General features: G+C 35.5%; 4 protein-coding genes across 5 annotated transcripts; 1 reads left to right on the forward strand and 3 right to left on the reverse strand.

Moving 5' to 3' along the window:
- Positions 1–1,344: 1,344 nt before the first annotated feature.
- On the forward strand, positions 1,345–3,874 carry LOC114749192 (non-specific lipid-transfer protein-like protein At5g64080; the record flags this gene model as incomplete). Its single annotated transcript, XM_028937684.1, has 3 exons — positions 1,345–1,669; positions 2,279–2,308; positions 3,462–3,874. Coding segments are annotated over 3 exons (645 nt in total), but the record flags the coding sequence as incomplete, so codon positions are not given.
- Positions 3,875–3,899: 25 nt separating this feature from the next.
- Positions 3,900–7,264, reverse strand: LOC114749159 (protein FAR1-RELATED SEQUENCE 5-like). Its single transcript, XM_028937652.1, has 3 exons — positions 7,074–7,264; positions 4,432–6,363; positions 3,900–3,939 (listed from the first exon to the last, which is right to left on the reverse strand). The coding sequence occupies exons 1-3, from the start codon at positions 7,262–7,264 to the stop codon at positions 3,900–3,902; spliced, it is 2,163 nt and encodes a 720-aa protein (XP_028793485.1).
- A 297-nt stretch (positions 7,265–7,561) lies between these two features.
- Positions 7,562–15,003, reverse strand: LOC114749166 (K(+) efflux antiporter 6-like). The gene is made up of 21 exons (XM_028937662.1): positions 14,866–15,003; positions 14,644–14,778; positions 14,201–14,244; positions 13,723–13,781; positions 13,517–13,595; positions 13,364–13,425; positions 13,206–13,281; positions 13,019–13,093; positions 12,727–12,798; positions 12,553–12,636; positions 11,697–11,765; positions 11,512–11,589; positions 11,285–11,373; positions 10,622–10,718; positions 10,434–10,487; positions 10,013–10,108; positions 8,946–9,134; positions 8,781–8,858; positions 8,492–8,536; positions 8,188–8,277; positions 7,562–8,114 (listed from the first exon to the last, which is right to left on the reverse strand). The coding sequence occupies exons 1-21, from the start codon at positions 14,873–14,875 to the stop codon at positions 8,031–8,033; spliced, it is 1,665 nt and encodes a 554-aa protein (XP_028793495.1). The 5' UTR covers positions 14,876–15,003; the 3' UTR covers positions 7,562–8,030.
- Positions 15,004–17,322: 2,319 nt separating this feature from the next.
- LOC114749177 (histone deacetylase 2) lies at positions 17,323–21,721 on the reverse strand. 2 transcript variants are annotated; one of them, XM_028937674.1, is made up of 13 exons: positions 21,456–21,685; positions 21,328–21,383; positions 20,756–20,873; positions 20,579–20,641; positions 20,211–20,279; positions 19,961–20,127; positions 19,806–19,870; positions 19,685–19,731; positions 18,797–18,841; positions 18,655–18,705; positions 18,344–18,430; positions 18,068–18,155; positions 17,323–17,643 (listed from the first exon to the last, which is right to left on the reverse strand). In XM_028937674.1, the coding sequence occupies exons 1-13, from the start codon at positions 21,549–21,551 to the stop codon at positions 17,543–17,545; spliced, it is 1,053 nt and encodes a 350-aa protein (XP_028793507.1). In that variant the 5' UTR covers positions 21,552–21,685; the 3' UTR covers positions 17,323–17,542. The 2 variants fall into 2 exon arrangements, with proteins under 2 accessions (XP_028793507.1, XP_028793502.1); XM_028937669.1 differs by lacking the exon at positions 20,756–20,873 and having other exon boundaries at positions 21,456–21,721.
- Positions 21,722–24,458: the final 2,737 nt, after the last annotated feature.

Raw genomic sequence — 24,458 nt, forward strand, 5'->3', positions numbered from 1 at the left:
TGGAGGAGCTGCAGCTAAAAGGACAAATCTTTTAACCAATAATAAATTCCTTCGGTTCTGGCAGTGTTCACTTGGAGGCGGTCTCAAATGGCTTTCCATTTTTATTAATATCTTTTTATAGATAGACCACTTTTAGATTTTTGTCTAGAGAGAGTCTATTGGTAGCAATGTTTTAATTATGGTTCACGAGGTCTATTGCCTCCTTGGAGCTTGTCTCCAATATAAATGGAGTTTCGATTTCATATTTGAGATCGAAGTGAAAATGATCACTTGTTTGAGAGAATCAAAAACTATTTTTATGAGTCAGTACTGAGTAGCACATTTAGACATGTAGGTTTAAAATTTGACATTATTATAGTGTGCTAAAAGATTTTTGTCCTTAAAATAGCATTTTTGGGTTCTTAAATAAGATTTCAAGAACCAAAATCATTCGTTACAAATTTCATAGACCAAAATCAAAATAAGATCAAATTTAATGATGAAATCAATTCTATTCAAGACATTGTCGGACACTAAATATGAATACCGCTCCTAGGAAAAATTCAAATCTTGATTCGTGAAGAGAAATGTCTCCACTTAACTTCTTTTCTACTTTCCTCCACTTCCTATCTCTCCCATTAGATAAACGTCCAGTGTTTTATGTTTAATATATTATAACAATACTATTATAATATTAAATAATATAAACATATTTAACCTATATATAAATATTATCATAATCAGAGTGCAGAGGATAAAAAAATGAACAGGAATTATAATATATTTTAATAAAGATCTACCCAAGTGATGTATGTACTGTTCAATTAACATTATAATAATTATTATAATATGTTAAAAATTAATCATTATAGATAGTAAGTGAAGGAAATTGGAGAAAAAACTAAGTGAATGCATTCCCCTCCTTCCCACTTCGTTGTTGTGCTTGCTAGATTAAAACATCAAATCGCGTGGGGTTTCATAAAAACTCAGGTGCATCAAAATTGCTTTTGAAAAGCCACGGCAGAATCGCTAATACTTCATACGCCTCAATGACCCTTTTGCTCCTCTTGTGACAGGGAAGATGCAGGTTCAATTCAAATTCTAGAGTGAGAGTGAAAGGTGGGCATGCTTCCCCCAGATAGAAAAAGGGTAAATATGGGCGTTCGCATTCGGTGCTCAGCATACTGCTGAGCACCGAGTGCTCATCACGGAAACGACGCCGTTTACGTAAATGAAGGTGACGTCATTTCAATCTATGCGATATACGGCCTCCCATTCCCACGTTCTCACACACCGAACCTCTTCACTCCATTTCCTTTCTCACGCCTCTTTCTTCTCGGCCATTGATTCACTTTCTTCTTATCGAAAGTTTCTTTGATTCTTTGCGTTCTCGCTATCTTTGCGGTTTCTTCCGATTCTGCTAGCGATGCTCAGGCGCCGTCAGTGGATTGTTCAAACCTCGTCTTAACCATGGCCGATTGTCTTTCCTTCGTCTCCAATGGAAGCACCGTCAACAAGCCTGAGGGAAATTGCTGCTCTGGCTTGAAGACTGAGCTTAAGACCGACGCTGGTTGCCTCTGTGAGGCCTTCAGAAGCAGTGATCAGTTGGGCATTGTGTTAAATGTTACCAAGGCCGTTACTGTTCCTGCTGCTTGCAAAGTCTCTGCTCCTTCCGCTGCTAACTGTGCATGTAAGCAATTCTTCTTTTCTTCTGCTTAATCGTGCTCTGTTTTTTTTTTGGGTCCCTGATTTTGTTTCTTTGCTTTCTGATCTTGTGATAATGACACAGAAAAATGTGATTCATCTTTGCATATTCTTTTTACTTCGAATGGGGAATAATCCGAATTGGGGAAACTATCCTTGTGTTTACAGTGTTTTAGTACTGTTTTTCTTTTGAAAGAAGCTTTTCAATTTTTTGCGTATCGGAGAAAGGCCTTTGGCTGTTCTGCTGTTAATTTGACCGTTTGAACGCATTGATCTGGATTTCTGACCCCTTTCCTCTAAAGTTGACATTGATAATAAACACCGCGCAATTAGTGGAATTTATTGACGCCGATCAAGTAGTTTGTGTTTTTGACCTTGAACGCCGTTCAAGTAGTGAGACAATGAAACTTTGGTGAATAAAATATTGCAGGGTTAGATTTAATTATTGAACTTGAGGCAGCTATATTTTTTTTCTAGATATTGGTGTTTCATGTCATGGCCCCACTTGATTTAATTTCTATGATTTTGATCTGGTGTTTTCTGCATTTCTAGACTCATACAAGATCTAAATTGCTGTTTTTCCCCTTTTGTGCAGTGTCTGAAACTCCTGCCGCTACACCAAGTGGTAAGTTTCTCAGGTCTTAACAATAGAACATGCTGTTTTCCCCCAGTTTTAGATTAAAAAGTCCCAGATAATGATAAACTCATTTGAGATTTTCTGGATTTTCGTCTTCAATTGCCTTCTATATTCTGAATATATTCCATTGGAAAACAGTTAATGATTTAATCATTATATATTTTATACATACTTGTGTATATATTTGGTGGACCTCGGAGTTCATATGATCAACAGATGTGTATATATTTGGTGGACCTCGAAGTTCATATGCTCAACAGATAATCCAAAATTCTAATGCTTGCGTCTACCTAATTCAAGTGGGTCCATAAGTAAATGTAGGTGATTAGACTCTATTTATTTACATATGAAGAAGCATTTCATTTTCCATACAGCGCATATGATCTCACTTTACAATGTCTTCAATTTCTTTGTTAATTAATAACAAAATGCAACTAGCATGATTAAGGAACAGTCAAATCAACAGCATTCGTGCCCTTCATTTCCCCCAAATTAACATGCTCCCCACAACGTTGTCCCTTTCCCTCTTGGTAGGGATATTTACAGCTATCAATGCAATAATGTTAAGTTTGAAACATCTTTGACCATACATTTAAAAGTTTCCCAAAAAGTACTCCAAATTCACTGAATCAATCATTAGAGTGCATGTTAGCAAATTTGCAATTTTTTATGAGTGAGATCCTCCTCTTACACTTTCATATGTATCATTTTTTTTTTGGTGTGATACTTTCATGCATATCTTATTTACTAATTTGTCTTATCTTTTATATATTGTCTATTTAAGAATCTCTATTCTGATTCTCAACTCAAGATTTCTGTTTTCTTCAATTATAAGAATGACATCGAATGTATCCAGAGAGAATTAAGGGAAAAAGATAAGTGGCCCCGATATGTACTACCCTTCTATCAGTCACAGCTACTACAGAGGATTCAGAAAGATGGATGTAAATTGTAAAGTGAAAAAGTCACCTTAATCCATAGTCATTTCTTTCCTCTAATGTTTCCCTCTCTGAATATATGATTTCATAACTGTGAAAAGATCTATGATCACTCACAGTTTACAAAGATGGATATGAACTGTAAAGAGAAAAGGAGGCCTGACAATTATGGCATGTTTGTATTGATGATTTGTGTGATTCAAGAGGCTTGACATCTCCGGTATCATCTCTGCCATCTGGTACGAGTGGTGAAGAAGCACCTGAAGCATCTGGATTTGGTGGTGAGGCAGCAAATGAGATATCTCCAGCACCATCCCCATGCAACACGTTGCATGCAAAAAAATGGAGCAATGAAAGTGTCATCCTGCAAAAATCATTCCATGCTCCAAGGGTGAACATAAACAGCATACAAAAAAAGTGTCCAAGAAGCTATGCAATGTTGGTGCATCCAACAGAAAGTAGCCAGCAAAATCTACCCTGTATGAAAAAGTAACTAGTTAGGTTTATATCATGTGATGGATGAGATAATCTTTGTATTTAGCAAGGAAATGTACTGGTAATTTAAATTGTATACAAAAATATTGAAATGAATAAAAGAATATTCTTTTTTTGACTACCTTGTGAATAATTTGCAGCAATGTCTATGACTTCAAGTGATGAGATTTCTTTTTCTTCAGCTGCCTGGATTTTCGAATATCAATGATTATGGGTTAATGGTATGATAACTACATTTAATTATTAGCAGTAACTAATTTATTGATTCTTACCATTAATAAACTTGTAAACGACAATGGTTGGGAAGTGGGTAGTGGAAAAACAGATTGAGTTGGAGATGATAGGTATGACAATGTTGAATCTTGCATTTGTGTAGGTTCTGTTAAAATTGTTGTAGCCTGAAATGGTAGAGTCTCATGTGTTGGTGCATCTTCTTTTTTTGAATCTTTTCTTCTTTTCCTTGATGCTGAAGCCTCTTGAATGCCCTATAGAAAAAACAAATATAAAACCAGTGACACTTTTTTCTTTTGTATAAATGTAAATTAAATAAAATTAATTACCTCTTGCTCTCTTGTAAGTCGTCTTCTAATCATTAAATTTTTTTCCTCCCAACCTTTCCATCGCCGCTTTCTTTTTTTCCCTTCTCTCTTTTTGAATCCCTTAGGAATATTTTCTGACCCTCCCATTGGTGCTATACTTGGGTTAAGAACATCTTCATTATTGTTCGGAACTTTATTTTCTATCTCAGTGATGTATTTGTCAACACACTCAAAACTTTCATGAGTCTTTGCCGCATTTGTTGCCAATCTTACCATCTTATACATTAAGTGTCTAAATCTTCGTGTGATTTCAAGTTTAGGATCTCTTTGTATCTCACTCCCCCTAACATCATACACAACACCACTCCTTGCTTCCCTGGTCCATCGCTTAATAATGTATTGCTCAGGCATAATTCTCACATCATTTGACTCATACACCTTCAATGCATGACAGCACAATATCCTAGTGGTTTCAAACATTCCACAAGTGCAAGATATTTCATGTGTATCAGGTTTAAACTCAATTCTCCATTCCCCTTCTTCATCAATCATGTGGGCAATGTATATGTATAATGGTCCATTTTCATCACGTTGAGTTAACATCACAGAGAATTGGAGATCCCATTGTGCTTGGAACATGTCAAATGCACCAGGGGTATAAGTTAGCACAAGTTGACGCAATATAGGCGCACTCTGATTGACCATCCTAGGAATTTTTTGCCGGGAATCAAACTCAAGTTTCAATTCCTTGTCTCGCTTCTCTGAAACAACTTTGTCAAAAGTGGTAAAGAATTCATTGATATCTAAATTTGGAGTTGTGCATCTTTTTACATCAGCATTCACACTTTCACTAAGCTGTGTACTTCTCATGCCTAATGTGCAAGCATTCTTTACATAGCACCAAGCCCATTTCTCTTTGATATTATACATGGAAGTCAACCATGGATTGTTGTGGACATCATAAGAAGATATTAATTGGCTCCATGCTTCTTCAAACTTTTCTTCCTCTGAAATTTTAGACATGCATTTACAGAAGTCGGTCAAAAAATGTGACCCATCTTTCATTAAATTTCCAAGGTGTTTAATACCATTTTGCTTTAAATGCCAAGTGCATAAACAATGCTTTGTATCAGGAAGAATTTCACTCAAAGCTCTTGCCATTGCTTGATCTTGATCTGTAAACACAGTTTTAGGCTTTTTCTGCATATGAGCTTCCAGGAAAGTTTCTAATAGCCACTTGAAAGACACAGTGGTCTCGTCATACAACAATGCTGCACCAAAAATGACTACACTTCTGTAATGATTAAAGCCAGAAAATATTGCAAGAGGTCGATGATCACGGTTTGTACAAAATGTTGTATCTAGAGATAAAACCTCACCAAAAAGTGCATAATCTATTAGCATTCCAGCATCCGCCCAAAACACATTAGTAATTTCTTCTTCTGTGTCCACCTGATATTTATGGTAGAATGCAGGATTCGCTGCAAGCTGCTTTTGAAAATATTCAAACAGACATCTTACCTCTCCGTATTTCATACTTTTTTGCCTTCTAGATTGCAAATAATTTTGCATATCAACTTGAGTATATCCAAGATTTGCTTTGCCTCCGGCATATGTACTCATTAAATCAAATGTAGCCTTCTGTTGAAGTCCAGACTTTCTTGCTAGCTCAATTCCATAAGCATCAACTTCTGATAAGTTTCTTTGAGATGCTAACAAGTGCACAGTTTCTTGTGTGTGAAGGGGATGATTATGCTCTTCATCAAATTTAGTAATTTTATGCCTCTGATCAACAATAGATACTATCATTTTTGCCTTGCAGTTAGTCCTTGTTTCTGCTCGGTACTTAGAAGAATATGTCTCCTGTTTACCTTCTTTTCGAATACCCTCTTTAGAACACACATATCTATATGTAATAAGTGATCCATCTTTTCTGCTTTTTGTACCATTATACTTTCTAGCCCCAAAACCAGTTCTTCTAGCATAATCTCGCCAAAATTCCCATGCTTCGTCCCAGCTTCCAAACTCTTTTCCTATTTTGGGTTTCAATTCATCCTCCATTGTAAAGTTCCTGTACACAACAAAATCCTTATATATTTAAAACATATCATAACTTCATTTTTTTAAAATAAATAGAAAAACTAAAATAATAATTTCATTTATTTCACATTGAACTCTAAATATCATATATACACAAACACATATATGCATCAAAATGGATTGTTAGTGTATTAATCCATACGGTTCAACATATCTGACAAAATTCCTCCTCGGTGGACCACATAAATGGAATGTTCTACTTTAAAAAAAATGAATGCGTTTGTTAATTAAAATTGCACTAAATAAAAAACAATTCACAAGATTTTTTATGAATTGGGAAAAAAAACTTCACCTCTTTTGTCAGAATAAACTTCACCTCCAAATTAGTTTTCCCATATACATATATATATATATATATATATTGTAATTAGACACCGAGAGCTTTTTGGCATATTCCAACATTCCAAATAGATTATATGTTTCGGTGAGCTTTTGGCATATTCCAACATTCCAAATAGATGATATGTTTCGGTGAGCACATGGTGGTCCCTTCAATATATATATATATATATATATATAGTAATTAGACACCCATTGCTTTTTGGCACATTCCAACATTCCAAATGGATACTCTGTTTCGGTGAGCACATACATGGTGGTCCCTTCAATATATATATATATATATATAATATCAGATTTGGATTTACTTTTTAGGCAAGATTCAATAGGAAAAAAAATTACCCGTTCCTTCTTTCTTCCCTGGGTCCAACGTCTCTTCCTTCTCCCTCTTTAAGTCGAGCTTCATGTAGTCCATCTCTGTTTTCTTTTTCTGGTACAGTAACAGTGTCCAACAATCCTTCCATTCCTTCATCCTCCTCCATTATCTCCAACCAGTCTCTCTTGTCTCCCCTCTCTATTTCTACACAATCCATCTCCTCATTGGCTTTGGTTTCAGGTTGGCGGGATATTTGGAATGGACGCGGGAATGAGAAAGAGGCGTGAGAAAGGAAATGGAGTGAAGGTGTGTGAGAACGTGGGAATGGAAGGCCGTCTATCGCGTAGATTGAAATGACGTCACCTTCATTTACGTAAACGGCGTCGTTTCCGTGATGAGCACTCGGTGCTCAGCATACTGCTGAGCACCGAATGCGAACGCTAAATATGGGTGGGAAACCCTCCCCCCCCCCCCCCCCAAAAAAAAAAAAGACCGAATCATACAATTAACACTTGACAGCGGGGAAGCGGCTAGAAAAGAAGCATTTGATATATTCAGACTACGCTATCAGAAATTAACAAGCACGACGGCTAATTCCCTTTCAAATTACATCATAAAAAAACAAAACCATATAATACATTTACAAACACTCCCCGCCAACCCAAAAACCCAAAAAAAAAAAAAAAGAATGTAACGTAGAGTACAAGAATGAATGGCAGCCCGATAACTTCAACCGTAGGCCTTCTTGTCAGTTAACTTTCTTTAACTCTTTTATCCTCCATCTTCCCCTGCTCTTCCATTACTGGGGTTTGGATGATGCCTTGATTGCTGGTCAGTTACGTACACAAGTATTCACCAAGGAAAAAGTTCAAATGACTCGAGAAAGAAGTCGCAGTTAGTTAGGTTAGTTTTCTTTTGAACACCGTGGAGAACCCCGTCAAAACTTAACATGCAATTGTGGAAATCCCTTGTCCAGAATAGTGCTAAGAATCATGTGCTTCTTGGTCCATCAAAATGATCCTCTGCTTACCACTTTCTGACCGGAGGGCATCGACCTTAAATCCCATCTACATTCAGAAGGGACATATAAGACAGCAGATATATCGGTTAAAAACTGAAATTTTAAGAATAAATGATTACCTCCACTAAACTGTCAGGAGAGAACCACCTCAATAGCACACCAAGATGCACTACAGCAGGGATTAGCTTGAAAAGTAAAGGAGTAGTAACCTGCAGAAATGAGGTAAATGAGTTATTAATGGGATTATAACTTCACAAAAGACATCAGTAACACCAAGCACTGAAATACTATACAAGGTTTCGTATAATATAATGTGAAGTTGGGTATAGTATTTACGTTGTTTCACTTTTTAACATTCATTGTAGATCAAACAACTAATATGCGAGTAAATGTTAATTCAAACAAATAAAAAATATTACATACCAGACTTAGAGCTGTGGTCCCAAGAAGAAGCAGATACAGTTTGCCCTGAAAATAGATTTGCATTAAAGTCCATGCTGATTCTTGATATTTACGCATTCAGGTTTCGGTGGGCATCAACACACGTGGGTTAAACAGATCTAACTTGTCCAAGCATGTAAACTCCAGAATTTTAAAGAGGTTTAAATACGATGGCCACAGTCACCGCAATAGCAGCAAGGTCATTTCTTTTATGTCACAAGAACATGAAGCAACTGAATGTCACACAACGCAAAGTCATTTTTGCACTAACCTCCACTAGATGAAGATTCGAAGCACGGCTGAGAAGAACGAAAGCAAATTCTCCAATTTGAGCCATTGACATTCCAACCTATAAATATTCATGAATTCATGTATCTCAGATACTAGAAGATGGAAAGATAACAGTATAACCTTCAAATCACTTCATATTTCTTACAAGAACTGAAGTCTTGTTGTTGTATCCAAACCCCTTCACGACAGCAGCAATTACGACAGTTTTCACAACAATGACCAAAATAACAGATGCCAGCAATATATCAACATGGCTCCAGAGGAAGTGAACATGGATCAGCATTCCAATGCTGGCAAGGAAAAGAGCAGCAAAAAGATTGCGAATAGGTTCAATCTGCACAATTATTGAGCAACAGGGGTCAGGTTCCTTCCAAATGCTTTTACGAACACCAAACATTACCGTTAGCTAAGAGCTTAGATTCTTGAACTAATCAGCAAAGTTTTGCCATTTTTCTTAGGCAGGTGAGAAAAAGATTGTACGGCTAAGATCAAACAATAATGGCAAAAAGAAGTGGAAGATAACAGAGTATAGATAAAAGAAAATGCACGAGCTCTATATAAAAATCTCAACAATTTAAACCTGCACATGATGAGGAAAAAAAATCATCCACTATGCAGAATTAATGAACACAATTTTTTTAAAAAATACTTACAAACATCGCTTTCACTCTCTATACAAGCCATTCTATCATGCACTTGGAGAGTTTACAACAGAGAGCCAGGATCGCATCTATAGGCATGGGACTCGCATGGATTCCACATATGGCCACCATCCTGACCCCCCATTGCGGATGATTAAATTACACTACTGATGTAAGACGGTGAAGGGTGGGGGAGAGGGGGAGAAAATTTCAGAAGAGAGGGTAAAAATAGAAGGAAACTGAGAGAGATATCGATTATCTAAAATAATAATAACAACAATCTAAATCTAATAAATCCTAAAAGATAAGATAGAGCTAAAACAAAAGGCAAATCTTATTAAATCCTAATCCAACTAAATTCCCGAGTTTTCAAATTAAAATTAAATATAATTATAAAATAACTTAAATTCTAGATTTGCTATGTCTATACGTCTCACAGATTTCCAGCGACAATTTATGTCGATAAGCCTGCCATGTCTCCTCAAAACCAAAAAAGACATATTATAGCTTAACAGAGACGTTACAAATTCCCTGCTCATAATAATTTCTGAATTTGGAGATGCATCCTTACTTGCTCTAGTGTATGTTGAGCTAGATCAGTGGTTGCAATCATCACTCCAGCAGCAAATGAACCCAATTCTAGACTTAGTCCCAGCTTATCACTACACTGAAAACATAAAAACAATCAAATACAAGGAACTTGACACGAAATAGCATGCATATATGGTATTAGCGGGGGAAGAATACAAGATACTAAACTCAAGCAATGGAAGAAAGTGCACCCTAGACACTTAAATCTCCATTCTTAACAGCCCACAAATGGCCAGCATATAGTGCAGTAAGGAAGAGGTAGAGAGAACAAAAAAGAAAGGAGGAGGAAGAAGAAAAATGAAGGTGTTAAGAGAGGAAGTGGATATGCTCCCACTTTTCTATCATTCCCTATTTCTAACAGCACAACTATAGTGAGATGAAGATTTAGGAGGTGAACAAACCCATGCTACAAGTAAGCAGAATGCAACCGATGCCAGCTGATAGAGTTCATTTGTCTGCACAAACAGGAGGTTATCATGATACCACTCAAAGAAAAATACATAATCAAATGGTAAAACTTTCTGAAGAACCTAATTCCAACTCAATTTTCATAAGTGATGGCAAGCTTAAAGTAGGATATAATACAGACCTGTGATGATAGGCTCATCATTAGTTTAAGTAACCATGGAAGGAAAGTACGAGACAAAATTGACAGAACTGAGAGGAACGCAATCAGCGTCACTAACCTGTACAAGGAAAGGCACACCACGGAAATGTCACATAAAAGCTCTAGAGGGTATGTTATGTCAGACAATCGATTGAATACACAATCAAACTGCTCTAACATTTTAAAGAGGTTCCAAGCTGTTTCAACTTCAAAGACATGTAAAAAATCTGTCACGCTAAATTTGAATTCCAGGCAAAGTAGAGCTAGTATTAGGTAGTCATTTGTTAAACCAAATAAACCCAATATCAAAGTCAAATTACCATATAAAACATAAGCAAATATGTGCCACTGAATAGTTTATGTTAACAGCAACACATTTTCAAATTTCAAAGGATCAGGCACAAGTATAATCTTCCTATTAGATCAAGGTGCTCCTCACTTCAATGTACAAAAAATTAGATTAACTGATTAAGGCACCATGTAATTCAAAAGTGATGATATGATAAATTAACTACATACGTATACAGCAGAAGTATTTAATGCTACACTGACAATAAATTATAATTACATTAATTCGGGTACAACAAGCGGTCAAGTTGTGAAAGATTCCATAAAAGCTGAAGATTTCAGATGTTCTGTACTTACAGTTTCGTCATGGATATCACCCCATGAAGAACACCTGAGGTGCCACCAAGAACTGGAAGCAATGCAAATAGCAGTCCAACAGCACAATCCTTTAAGGCAAAAGAACTTCACAAGAATTAATAGAACATATGATGAAGTTGTTCGTTGTCTATATAGGCAAAATAGAGAATGCAGAAATGAATAAAGCATGAGAAAGAAGAAAAACAATTTCATCCACAAACAAATACCTGCAAAATAAGTGTCCCAATTGTGACTTGTCCATGAAGGACGTTAGTGGTATTCTTTTCCATCAAATACTTTAAGACCTGGACACAGTTAATAGTTACAAAACAAACAATCAATTTATTGGAATCCCAAAATGCATCCTCAAAACTGCAATATAGGAATATGATCAGATAAAGTCTCAACATACCACTGCAGTTGAAGACATAGAAAGAAAAGAACCAACAAAGACTCCCTCTGAAGCTTTACCACCACATAACTGCATATAGCACAACAAGGGTGATGGAGTTTAGAATACTAAACATCAAAGTCCACTCGTCCTTGTAGAAGAGATATTTACTTGATAGAAAAAAAGACAATCAAATTATGCATGAGATATAAGGTGGAAAAGAGGTAACAAAATGAACACACCAGCTACCATCAGAATTCATGACTAAGTTGATCATAGTTCCACCACTTAGGCTTAAAATATTTTACATTATATTTTTATGGGGGGGAAAATGTTTTTTTTCCCCTATCCGTGTTACTTGTCAAGCATTCTACGTTTCCATGAGCATCAAGCATCACAAAGTTTGCAAAATATAGAAGAGAAAACATCCCAGAAAGAAGATAGATAATGAGAAGATGCAAAAACTTATACCTCGTTTATCATGTCACTCAATTTTTCCCACAAAATTTGGGTTACTGCAAGTTAAAACAACCAATTTTTACTTAATTTTGGGGCTTTTGAAGATCCTTGATTCAATTAACAAGCACTTAAATGCTTCATATTAATCAATATGTCGCTGACCATTTGGTTTTTGAATCAGAGCCTCTTTGTACAAAAAGGATGACAAAAGCTTTATCCAAAAAGAAAAAGAAAGACAATAAGGCAATTTAAGTAGTTAATAAATTAGATAGCAACCAAAAAATATGGCATGAACGTCTTGTGATGATAAAAGTGGATTTCTACAATTTGAATCTCATGATAAGTAATTGAATGTGATAAAGACGAATAACAAAGCGAAAGCTCAAAGAGTGTAAATTAAAAACATAAAAAATAATACCAAGGCTGCAACTCCACATAAGCACATAAATAAAAAAATTTGAAGTAGGCCTCCTAGAACAGCAACTGCTCGAACAACTCGAAGCTGAAATTATAGAGGTACAAGGTAGTTAATTCAGAGTTACTGCATAAATGCATAACAGGAAAGAAAAAGTAATCAGAAGCATAAGCCAACCTTGGTCATGGAGAACTCCAGGCCCAATGCAAACAGAAGAAATATTACACCAAATTGAGCCACAGTTTCCACCTACATACGTAATGCATAAAAGATAATTGGACAAGAAACAGAGCTTCAAGTTTGTCGCCCATAAATATCCAGCATTTCGTCAGGTGTTACGATCATCTTTTCTCACGCATTAAGAACATCACAAAAACAAAGTCCAACTGAAGTGAACCAAAGATGTAGATAGACCCATCTTGATAAATATAAACAAAAAGGTGAAGAGAGACTTTGACATTTCTTTTACCTGCACCATTTCACTGATGAAGTTAAAACCCCCAGGTCCAACTACAGAGCCTGCTAGCAGATATCCAGTAATAACCTGTCAAATTATAGTTTGGGGTTGTTATGTTAGAGTTCTAGCAAAAAGATGTTACAGCATAACCAAAGATTGCAGTTCTCAAGATTTAAATTCAAAACAAGAATGTTCAGACCGGTTGTCCAGCAAAGGCAAATGCAACACCGCCACAAGTTGCTGAAACAATTGCAACTACAAGGTCTGAAATTAATCTACAATGCAATCGTTAAAACAAGTTCACATCAGTAGTCAAGTCTACGTATTTAGAAAACAGAGAGAGTTAATTAAATTTACCTTAAATCTAGCTGCAGCACTGGATACTTGGATTTAAAGTTAGAAATTATAAATACATTGTCCTGTAAGAAAAGCGTATAATTTATGAATTTAGAATTTACACATCCAATTGAATATCACTAAAAGGGAAAACCTATAAACTTGTCACCTCACCTTCCGATCTATTAACATGGGGGTATCTTCGGCTCTATTATCATTGTCCAAATTGAATACTTGATGGAATTGAAATGACCTGTTAGAATAGAAAAGCATACTTATCCGTATTGAAACAAAAGTACGTACTAAGTGCTCAATTGCAGAAAGCCAATTCGTGCGATTGGAAGATACACTCAAACTAATTTAAAACTTGAAATATGTACTTTTCTTCTTTCGTGTCATTCTTTTTTGGCTTAACTCTGGCCACCGTTTCCAGCACTGCCTGGTCCACACATAAGGCAATGAAAAACACTCAGCATCCTATCAAACTCAGAAAATCTAACATATTGATAGAATGGAAGTGGAATTGAGAAGATTAAAGCCTAGGGAACCACAAACTAAGGGCTGGAAGCCCAGCCAGATCGACTCTTTTGAAAAATTCACATCACAAAGCAAGGAGAGACGTGCACACCAGAGATATAACAAATTCAAAGAATCTACGTTCGCACTTTCCTCGCGGAAAATACCATATGAAGACGATTCAATGTTGGTCACAGAATATGACTCATGAAGCAAATGTGAAATGCGTGTTCTTCGTAATATAATGGTTTCCAATCTCATCAACAAATGTAATAATCTCAAATAGAATCAAGATATTATCATTATTCAAATTTTGAAATCAAGGATCACGATATAACAAACCTGCTGTTCTGCTACACTGTTGTTAAAGCCTCCTTTATCAGGTACTGCTGGCACGAAGAGGCAAAAGGACAACATAAATGTAACGATATACATATTTGAAATTTCTCCAATTACATATATCAAGTATGAAAATTAATGCGCGCGCGCCCGAAAGGAAAAGAGAAGAGATGACATGCAAGATAATAAGCTGCATCAAAATAGCTGAGCACATAATTTGGATTTAGAAAAATCTTCCTTTTACCAGGGAAATATCAAAGAGCAGAGAGGACATGGAAATGGCTCATGTTCACAGATCAGATTTCATGATCTGGAGAGATTAAATAGAATGGCACGAATAGCATAGTAAAGATTTCATAAGAAATCCTCAGGAAGCATACAATCAAGCTGAAATAGATAATTTTCAAAAACTGTTACACAGACAAAAGGAACTCGAATCCAGGAACCTTCAATTTGATCGTGCTCAGTGAACTCGTGCTCCAGAGCTCGATCAATCATGTCAGCGAAGCTGCCCTCTCTTGGCCGGGACAGAGAGACATTGGACTCAGTTATATTGACAAGGTCAAGCCGATCCGGTACAACTGGCCTTAAAGCAAGTGAGAAGAAAGGAAGTAAAAGAATAAATACGACGAGCAATTGACAGTGATAAGAGGACGATGGGGATCTACTTCTCGACATTGCTGCGCCGGCGACCGTATGATAAGGAGAACAGCGCCGTTTAGCAGCGGATTCTGAGGTGGTGACCAGCGTCCTCCGACGGAACAGCCGAGAGAGGATGAGGGCAGTTGAGAAGTGAGAACAACGAGGACCAGGGAGACAGGGAGGTGAAGGGTCAACTTGCAGTCATAATTTATTGCACGACAACTTGCCGCAAAATCAACGTTTGACGATGCTACCCTTTTCTCCGGTGGTTATTTTGTAAAATCCTGGTCCTTGATCCGGCTAGCAATTTTAAATTCAGGTGGTTAATATAATCACACTATTTTATTTTCCCATATATATTCCTATTTAATTAGCAACCACAGTTTTTACATCATATGGAAGTTATTGGAAAGAATGTACATGCATGAAAATGATATAAAAGGTTATGACAAGAATGAATAGCGTAAAATGGCTTTATAAACAAAGGAAAATGAGAAAAACAGAAAAAAGAATAATTAGTACTACTTTTGGATCATAATATAAAAGCTTGTTTGATTTTTATTTTGATTTTAAATATAAAACTCCAATCTACTTTATTTCTCATGTTTATTTATTTTTTTTAAAATAGTTTTTATAATAATAATAGCTTTAACCAACACACTTGACTAGTAACAATATTTTAGGAAAAATATCTATTTGTTACAAATAACTAATATAACTAATTTTCTTAATCTATTCAAATTAGTCAATTAACTCTTATATTAAAGATTGGAGTAAGTACATTGTTAAAAAAAATTAACTAGTACATTCCACTATAATAAAAATTTCACTATGTTTCTATGGATTTTCTCTAAATGTTTCCCTAACTCAACCAAAGAGGTAAATGACACTATTTCCAATCATATTTTGTTAAATTACTTTTGTTATTTTCTATATATAAAGATTTGATTCTTTAATAATTTTGTAAGAAATTAGTTTTCTTATGAAAATTCATATTCTAAAAAAGTAAACTAGTAAAATCATTTTTACTATGATATTCAAAATACAATCAATATTTCATATTCAGTTTAACATCAACTTAGTCATTCTTAGTATGATATTTAAAAAGAAGATATAATTTCTTATAGGAGAGAAAAATGAACGACAATTTTCTTTAAACGAAGAGCATCCTTTGCTGCTCGTGGGGTGGTGGTGGGATTAATCTCCCTTGAAGTACATGAAGGGCAACTAATTTTTAAATGGAAGAACTATTAAATATAATGTAACCATATTTAAGGAAAAAAATAGGATATTTTAATTATCATTCTTATAAATAAAGGATATGTGAAATGACTGATTAATCTGATTCAATTAAGTTGGAAACTGAAATCTTAAAATATTTATAATTAATTAAATTTAAATTTCATGAGAGAGTATGAAGTTTTATGTATGTAGCCGTGAATGCGTGTGATTTTACATGCATTATTAAAAGTAAGAACACCGCCTTTCAGTCCAAAAAAAAAAAAAAGTAAGAACACTGCCTTAAAGATCGGACCCAGAATTGATTAGCATAATCCTTTCAGATCGGTCCCTGAATTATCAGAGAAGAGGCGCAAATGTTTTCAGATAGGACCCTGTTCGGTTCATATCTCAATGGCCGACAGCTCCCGCATAGTCTGTCACCTCTCGTGAGTGCGAACATGAGCTTTTCATTGCCTCCATGTCAATTGTCTTCCATCCTCATTTATTCCTGTGAGTTGATTGATAAATTTTGCTATTTACCTTTTCACGCTTTCAAATGAAGCAATCAACCATTGTAATGGTCGATCACGTCCACCGATCAACTAGATGATGGCATATTCCTAACGTCGTGTTAGGCACAATTTTTTAATCATCTCGCGGACATGAACAGAACAAAGAAACCATGTTTCTCAGCTAAACTAAGCAAGTTCTCTTCCGAACAGTCATGTCCTGCCTCAAATGCTGAGGTAATGCACTTTGTCATCGCGTCATTGAAATAGTCATCGCTCATCAAGTTCGGCGGGGGTTAAGTATAAGAACAATGGATATATGGCCTCCGTCAAACAGCCATTGACTCTGTCATGGAAGAGCTGAACTGGGTATTGCAGAGCCTTCCGATATTTGATCTCAATTTTACACTTATTCTGCACCATACATGACAGATCTAGACCTACTTCAGTGGGTAGAGGAACCACTAAAACGGAGAAAATGGTAAAACACAGTCTCTCTCTTCAAGGGATCCTCTTATCATTAGAGAGAATCTATGTTAATATATGGCAGTTCATTGAAAAAAAAAAACAAATAATTATGATGCATGTAAATTTATAATTCATGTCTTCTGATCTGAAAAAAGGAAAAATGAGCCCACGTGTTGTCACGTGATTAACTTGCCATCGTCTATTTCAAGGGTGACCAGAGGTTATTTTATTTTATTTTATTTTGTTGTGATAACCAGAGGTGATTTTTGGAAGATGATGGGTGAGTTGATTGAATGCTTCAAAGTGAAAAATTATTCACTAAACATAACTCATTTATGCAGACTCCATTTTCACGTCAACAGATAAAAACTAGCAACTCAGATCTATATTGCACCTCCTTTATAGGAGGGGGAAACTATACACTGAAGTTCAACTTATACAGCAACATTCTGATCCAGATTATGCTTTGGAAACTCTGGCCACGGACCTGGAATTGCACAGCATCTTATTTAAACTTTGAACTTTGTCTAGTATCGATCAAACATCTATTCGAAAGATTGACTATAGAATCTGCGATGACTCTTGCACTGGACTTCATGTAACCACCTGAAATGGAAGACCAGCAAGGCATTGCGATAAGTTGACGAAACACTTAAAAAGAAGTGTTCCGTGCAAGTTCTACAATAAGTAATCTTGGCGCCAGTGATACAATTACTTCCGCATGGAATATGGAAAAGATCGGGACGAACTATCAGGGACACCCTCACTATCAAATTTGATACTGAAAAGATCCGAACAATATACACAACAGGCAAAAAGAATAAATATGGTCATTCAGCAGTGACTTGAAAAAAAAATGACTATTTTACTGCAAAACAGTCACATTCTAATGTGATTATAATTTTTAGGTTCGGGTCATTTTTAAGAGATAAAAGGTTTTCATGCCCATGGGATCCAATGAAAAAAAGTTTTCAGGGCCCTTGTGTTTCGTATTATATTTGGGAGAGGGAAAAGGGGATGGGGGAATGACCTGATGTGAGCATGACAATTGGAACCTTCTTCTCACACGCAAATTGAAAAACTTTTTCATCCCGAAGAGCAATTCCTTCAGGACTGATCTGCATGTACAAACCATTATAATAACCACTGTAGAAAATGATGAAAAAACCAACAATAAACGCAATCCCATATTAACAACTTACAACTTTCTCAAGGAAACCACATATCAAGAAAATAATGGCCAAGCTATTAAAGTTTAGGGGGTTCATCTTATACTGCAATGAAGTGAATCCATGAATGACATTACCTTCAACCTTCCCAATGGATCACCGTCCAGAATGTCAGTTCCAGCATTATAAACGACCAACTCAGGATCAAACATATGGCCAGCAATCTTAATTACATGGAAAGAAACAAATCAATACATAAAACAATCATTTTAAACTTTGGCGATCACCTAGAATTAGAAACTTGACAAAATATTCTGCCTACCCTTGCTAGAATAAAATACTAAAAATTGCATTGATATTCATAACAATTGTTGGGCAGTAAATTATTCAAGCCAGCCAATATAATAGGACATTCAAGGTTCCAGTAACAATGCAAGAATTAACATGCCTCAAGTGCTCTGTCTAATTTCTGCAGGTAATCCTCTGTACGTGTCCCACTCTGTCAAGGAAAGGGAAGAAATAATAGTTTATCATTATATGTGCGGATAGAAACATATACGATAAAATATGTTCACTCAATGAATATATACCTCCACTTCAACTATCTGATTTATGTATCTTCTGGCCTCATAATCCTAACATGGAAAGTAGGAAAGAAGAGTTAGGTGGATGACAGCCACATATCAGAACACATGCACTTCTCGAATTAATTCAAAATTGCTACTACTTGTTAACCTCCAAAATAATAACGAAAAACACCTATTAGAGCCAAAAAACAAGGAACTTATTGAGATGTTGATGACAACGGCAACGTTGCTAGTTTTTCTCCTAACAACTTAAGCATTGGGGTTGAAATATTATGTCACACAGTACTAAAGCGACCAAACAATAGGGAGTCCAATCATTGGCATTTACCAACACCATCATTCTAGTTACAATAAAATCCAGCACAGGGTATGACAAGTTTAATTTCTCCACACTTAAAGCCGTGAGGAGGGGGGTTAGTGATGATGATGTTGATGGTGATGACCCTGCATGGCCCTCCTTTAAAATACTTAGGCTTTTAGGTCTGATAGTCCCTTGACAGCATCCCTAATTAAAAGGTTAATGCTATCAATAGAATGGTTTCCTGTACATTTGATTAGTCATGCAGATGTGGTAAAAAGCTTGATACCAGTGCTTCATGTCCCAGCAGATTAATAGGTTTATGGCTATCTGCTTGGAGAAAGAAATAAAGAATTTTAGATATTTGCTTTTCAGGCTAAGCCCATCACCACAATAGCGTATAAAACTTGGAGCAATACCAAAGTACAATGATAAACCAAATGTACGTTAAAACTCAGGACCTTGGCAGCGTGAAACCAGTACGGATGGATGAGAAGCAGGAGCAGAGAAGAAAAGTTATTTTATGAATGCAAGATTATATATATACTAAAGTGTAAACTGAACTTATGGGAAACGTAGGACGTATGACTTACAAAGGGATATATTCCCAGGTTGTACATATCCAGGATATAGACTCGGTCTGCCATAAAATACTCAAATTACAGCGAGAGTGGGAAATTCATATACCAGAAAGAGAGAAATTTTGGACCATACCGTCATTGGCAAGGTCCATTTCATGACCATTTCCTTGATGTGCATCAAGATCAATGATCATCACCCTGAAAATTTTGCAGATGAAAAATGGTTATCATACAAGTGTTAGTTAGAAGTAAACAATAACTTGTAAGCGCATAGAAGCGCATAGATACCTTGATATATTTAATTGAACAAAAGCAAAGCGGATGCATAGAGAAATATCTGCATACACGCAAAATCCACCTCCTTTTTCTGCTGAACAATGATGGAAGCCTCCACCTATGTTAATGGCCCATCCTCTTTCCTTTGCAAGTTTTGCTGCCAATATAGTCCCTCCAACCTATCATTAGAGAAGTGGTGAAATGTGAGACCCTAGTTTCAGAGAAGTTAAAAGAACTGCAAGAAATAAATAAGTCACAACACCTGCTTTCGAAATGGGAAGAGAACTTTGTGCTGCAGCAGACAATTGGGAAACAGTGCCACTGGAGGTACCTATGCTTATGTTTTTCAAACAGGTAAATAATTTGCATCAAGTGTTTGATTTGAAGCCTCAACAAATATCAACCAAGTGGCAAGAATTCTGTGAAACTCAAGCGAAACCAAGTTGCCCAATGGAACCAACAAAAATAACAAAATCAAAAGACATCATTTTTATGCCGTTTGAATAATGGTTTGGACACATGATTCGATAGAAGAGAGACAATAAGAACCGCCATTAGAGAAAAGGGGGCAACAAAAAGTATAGAGGACAAGAAGTAAATGGTTCAAGCCTCAAAGCCAATAGAAAATACCTCAATCATCATAGCAACCTTCGAACTATTCTTCAGGCTATTCAAGTAAGATTCTGAATGTACCTGTTAAAAGACAGAAAAATAAAATTGACTTGATACTTTTGGGTGGGTGGGTATTCAAATTCCGGAGATGGGAGCATGCAGCTTCATAAGCATATCAAGTAAGATAGACATTACCACAAGGAGATCATCCTTGGAAGCCTCCTGAGGCTCAACAATGCAACTTTTGTCTAGAATTCCAGATGCAATAAGGAGTCGACAAATGTTTCCCCATTTAGATGAATCAAATGGGTGCCTGCATCGGTAACAGTTAACGACACCAATGGACTGGACACTACTATTGGCAACCAATATAAACCCTCTCACGTAAGAAAAAGGTCGTGTCAGTAGAGGAGATATCAAGAAAAGCAAATATTAGCCCCGCCCCCGCCCACAAAGCTTTTTAACATCGAATTGTCTCGCCTTTTTTTGTGCGTCTGCAGAATTGTGGCTCAGCTAATTTTTCATTTTTGTTCCATACAATACCCAAAAATGATGTGACAATATCTACAATCTAGATTTTAATGCTTCTACTTTGTCCCAAATCATACCAACAAAATATAATCTTATGACACTTTTTTTTTTTTTTTAATTTAGAAAAAATGACCATATGAACTCTCAGAGTGAACTAAATTATCAACAACCTAACCTAAAATAAAATAATGGACAGAAGCAATTGGGTTTAAGTGACGAAAAGTATGTTTACTTACAATTTCTCTATTCCCAGGAAAGCTATATTGTACGACTTCGAATAGATAACTGGAGCCTGATAGGTCACATTCTCAGTCCAGAAGCTCCCTTTAAAGCGCACTCGAATACACAAGTATATCTAGGTTACCTTGAACTGAGGGACATCGAGGTAGAGCTTGCTTGAAAGGATACGGCTTCGTCGAAGAGCCTCGTCGCCATCTACTGAAGACGAAGAAGAGAACATTTGAGGAAAATCTAGAATTTCGTTGAAGATATCGATAGAGAACGTGAGAAACTTTGACGGTGGCGACTGTGAATAACAAGAAAATAGCAAAAACACGGAGATTCCGAGTCGACTCGATAATGATACTCGGCGTAGAGTTCATTGATCATCGGAGCGCAAGGACAGAAATATAAAAGATTCCTCTGGGTTGCTACTGTAGTGTAACGTTGAATCGATTCCGATGGCAGTTATTCTCCTTGTGACACGTCAGTTTGCAACCGCTTTCGCGCCCCCAAACTCGAGCCCGTAATGAGAGCGTGTGGAACTACAGGCCCAAGTCGTTTAAGTAAGCAACAGTCCAATTTCCTCTTTTGGGCCTGATTCATTTATTCATTTAAAAAAATAAATGAGCGTGTTTGGAAGGAAATGATCGAGGATCAAGTGAGACCTCATGAAATTTGAACCATTTAAAATCTAATTTTAATAATTTAAATATAAAATATTTAATATATGTTTGTTATTAATAAATTTATTTTATATAAAAAATTTCATTTATAAATTCTTTTTATTTTAAATTATGTATCTATTCCTCTTTTGGGCCTGATTCATTTATTCATTTAAATAAATGAGTGTGTTTGGAAGGAAATAATCCAGGATCAAGGGAGACCTCAAGAAATTTGAACCATTTAAAATCTGATTTCAATAATTTAAATCTAAAATATTTAATATGTGTTTTTTATTTATGAATTTATTTTGTAGGAAAAATGTCATTTATAAATTTTCTTTATTTTAAATTGTGTGTCCATTAAAGTAAAAAAAACTCATTTAAAATATAAAAAACATTTAAATTGAATTTGAACCATCCAATATCATAATATCATTTGAAGGGTTGAAGTTATAAAGAGCATTCGGCACTTAACTGCTTTTATAAGCATATACTGTGCTGCAAGGGTGCGAGAGGGATAAACAACATTTTGGCTAGCCAAACGGGAAAGCAATGCGAGTCAGTCAAGAAATATACAGGTGTCGCTAATTTATTAGAACCGGATGACAAGGACCTCGGAGCAACTTGATCATGAGCCTCTTTGTTTCTTTTAATGAATGTGCGAATGAAATGATGCGGGGGGTTGTTGGTTTCTCCTATTATATGATTATTGTCTGCTTGAATTATTCTTTGATTTTGACCATTGGGTAGTATCACATCCTCACCAATGCTAAGCATTATCTTTTAATTAGTTGCTAACGTACTATGTTGCATTAAATTTAAAAAAAAAAAAAATCCACATCCACGTTTGAATGTCATTACCGCCCCGATCGGGCATATATTTTCCTTTTCTTTTTTTTCAGAAGCTGGATTCCGATGTGGGAATGAATTGTAAATATAAAGACAGAACTTTAACAAAGGTAAAGTTCTATCTGGACGGTATGGGCTGATTTAATGCATTTATGCGGAAATAGATTACAAATCACTTATACTCCTCCGGTCTTTAATATAGGACCCAATTCTTGAGTTGATTTTGGTCCTAAATATAAGACCCATTTCTCATATTTATCAATTTTCTCTAAATTACCCCTATGGATACTCCCTCAACCATAATCAAGTAGAAGAGGGAGAGAAGGTATTAAGAAATATGATTATGGTGTTTTAGGAAAAATGTGTCACTTTTCCTATAATTAACTAACTTACCTAACTTCTTTAATATAATCAAATTAGTTAAATGGGTCTTATATTAAGGATCAAAGGAGTATTAAGAATTGGGATAGTATGAGTTAAGGAGAGGAAGGTTTGTGTCTTGAATTCTGACATCTTTAGGGGGATGAGTGATATCCGTTAGCTTCTACCCGAAGGATGACGGTCCCACCAAAGTAAAGTTACAGGAACATTTAATTAAGAGAAAAAAATACATAAATAATAATTAAAAATTAAGAAAATTTATAAGTATTTGCAAAATAAATTCTCCTTTAATAAAAGTCTAGTATCGGAAATAGATCAGATTAAAGTTGTCAATGTTTCAGATTATATTTTAATATTTTAAATTTATTTATTTTACGTTTTATTAAATAAAATATTAAATCTCAACCCTTAAAATTTGGTCTAATAATGAAAAAAAGAGAGGCGTGGAATAAGAAAACTTGGAGAATATCCACTCCCCTGTGGCCCCGTCTACTAAGATGGGCAGAGAAAGGGATAGTTGACTTCTTTTTCCCAATCATGACATGATTTGGTCATGTATTCGTCTACATTCATTTAACGAGGACAGAAGTTAAAGATCATCTATAAATCAAAAGAACCAAGAGTAATTCAAGAGTAAATATACACTCTAGTCTATAATATTCCTCAAATCCTTAATATAAGATCTATTTAACTAATTTGATTAGATTAAGAAAGTTAGGTAAGTTGGTTAATTATAAGAAAAGTGACACATTTTTCCTAAAACACCATAATCATCTTTCTTAATACCCCATCTCCCTCTTCTATTTGATTATGGTTAAGGGAGTATCCATAGGGGTAATTTAGAAAAAATTGATAAATATGAGAAATGGGTCTTATATTTATAACCAAAACCAACTCAACAATTGGGTCCTATATTAAAGACCGGATGAGTATTTTTTTCTTTTTGACCAGAGCACTCTAGTCTATAATATACTCCTCCGATCCTTATTATAAGACCCAATTTGACTTTTTATTTGGTCCTAATTATAAGACCCAATCCATTTTGTCTCTTATATTTATGCATTTTTTCCAAGATAATCCTTCTAATAATGATAGTTTTAACCAATATACTTAATTAGCAAGGATATTTTAGGAATGACAACACTTATTTATTATAAATAACCAACTTAACTTACTTTCTTAATCTCCTCAAATAAGTCAATTGAGTCTTATAATTAGGATCGGAGGAGTACTACCTTAACTTCTTTCTCACA

The sequence above is a fragment of the Neltuma alba genome, unplaced genomic scaffold (assembly GCF_004799145.2).
Source record: "Neltuma alba isolate B1F8T4 unplaced genomic scaffold, ASM479914v2 tig00000955_pilon, whole genome shotgun sequence".
NCBI lineage: Eukaryota > Viridiplantae > Streptophyta > Magnoliopsida > Fabales > Fabaceae > Neltuma > Neltuma alba.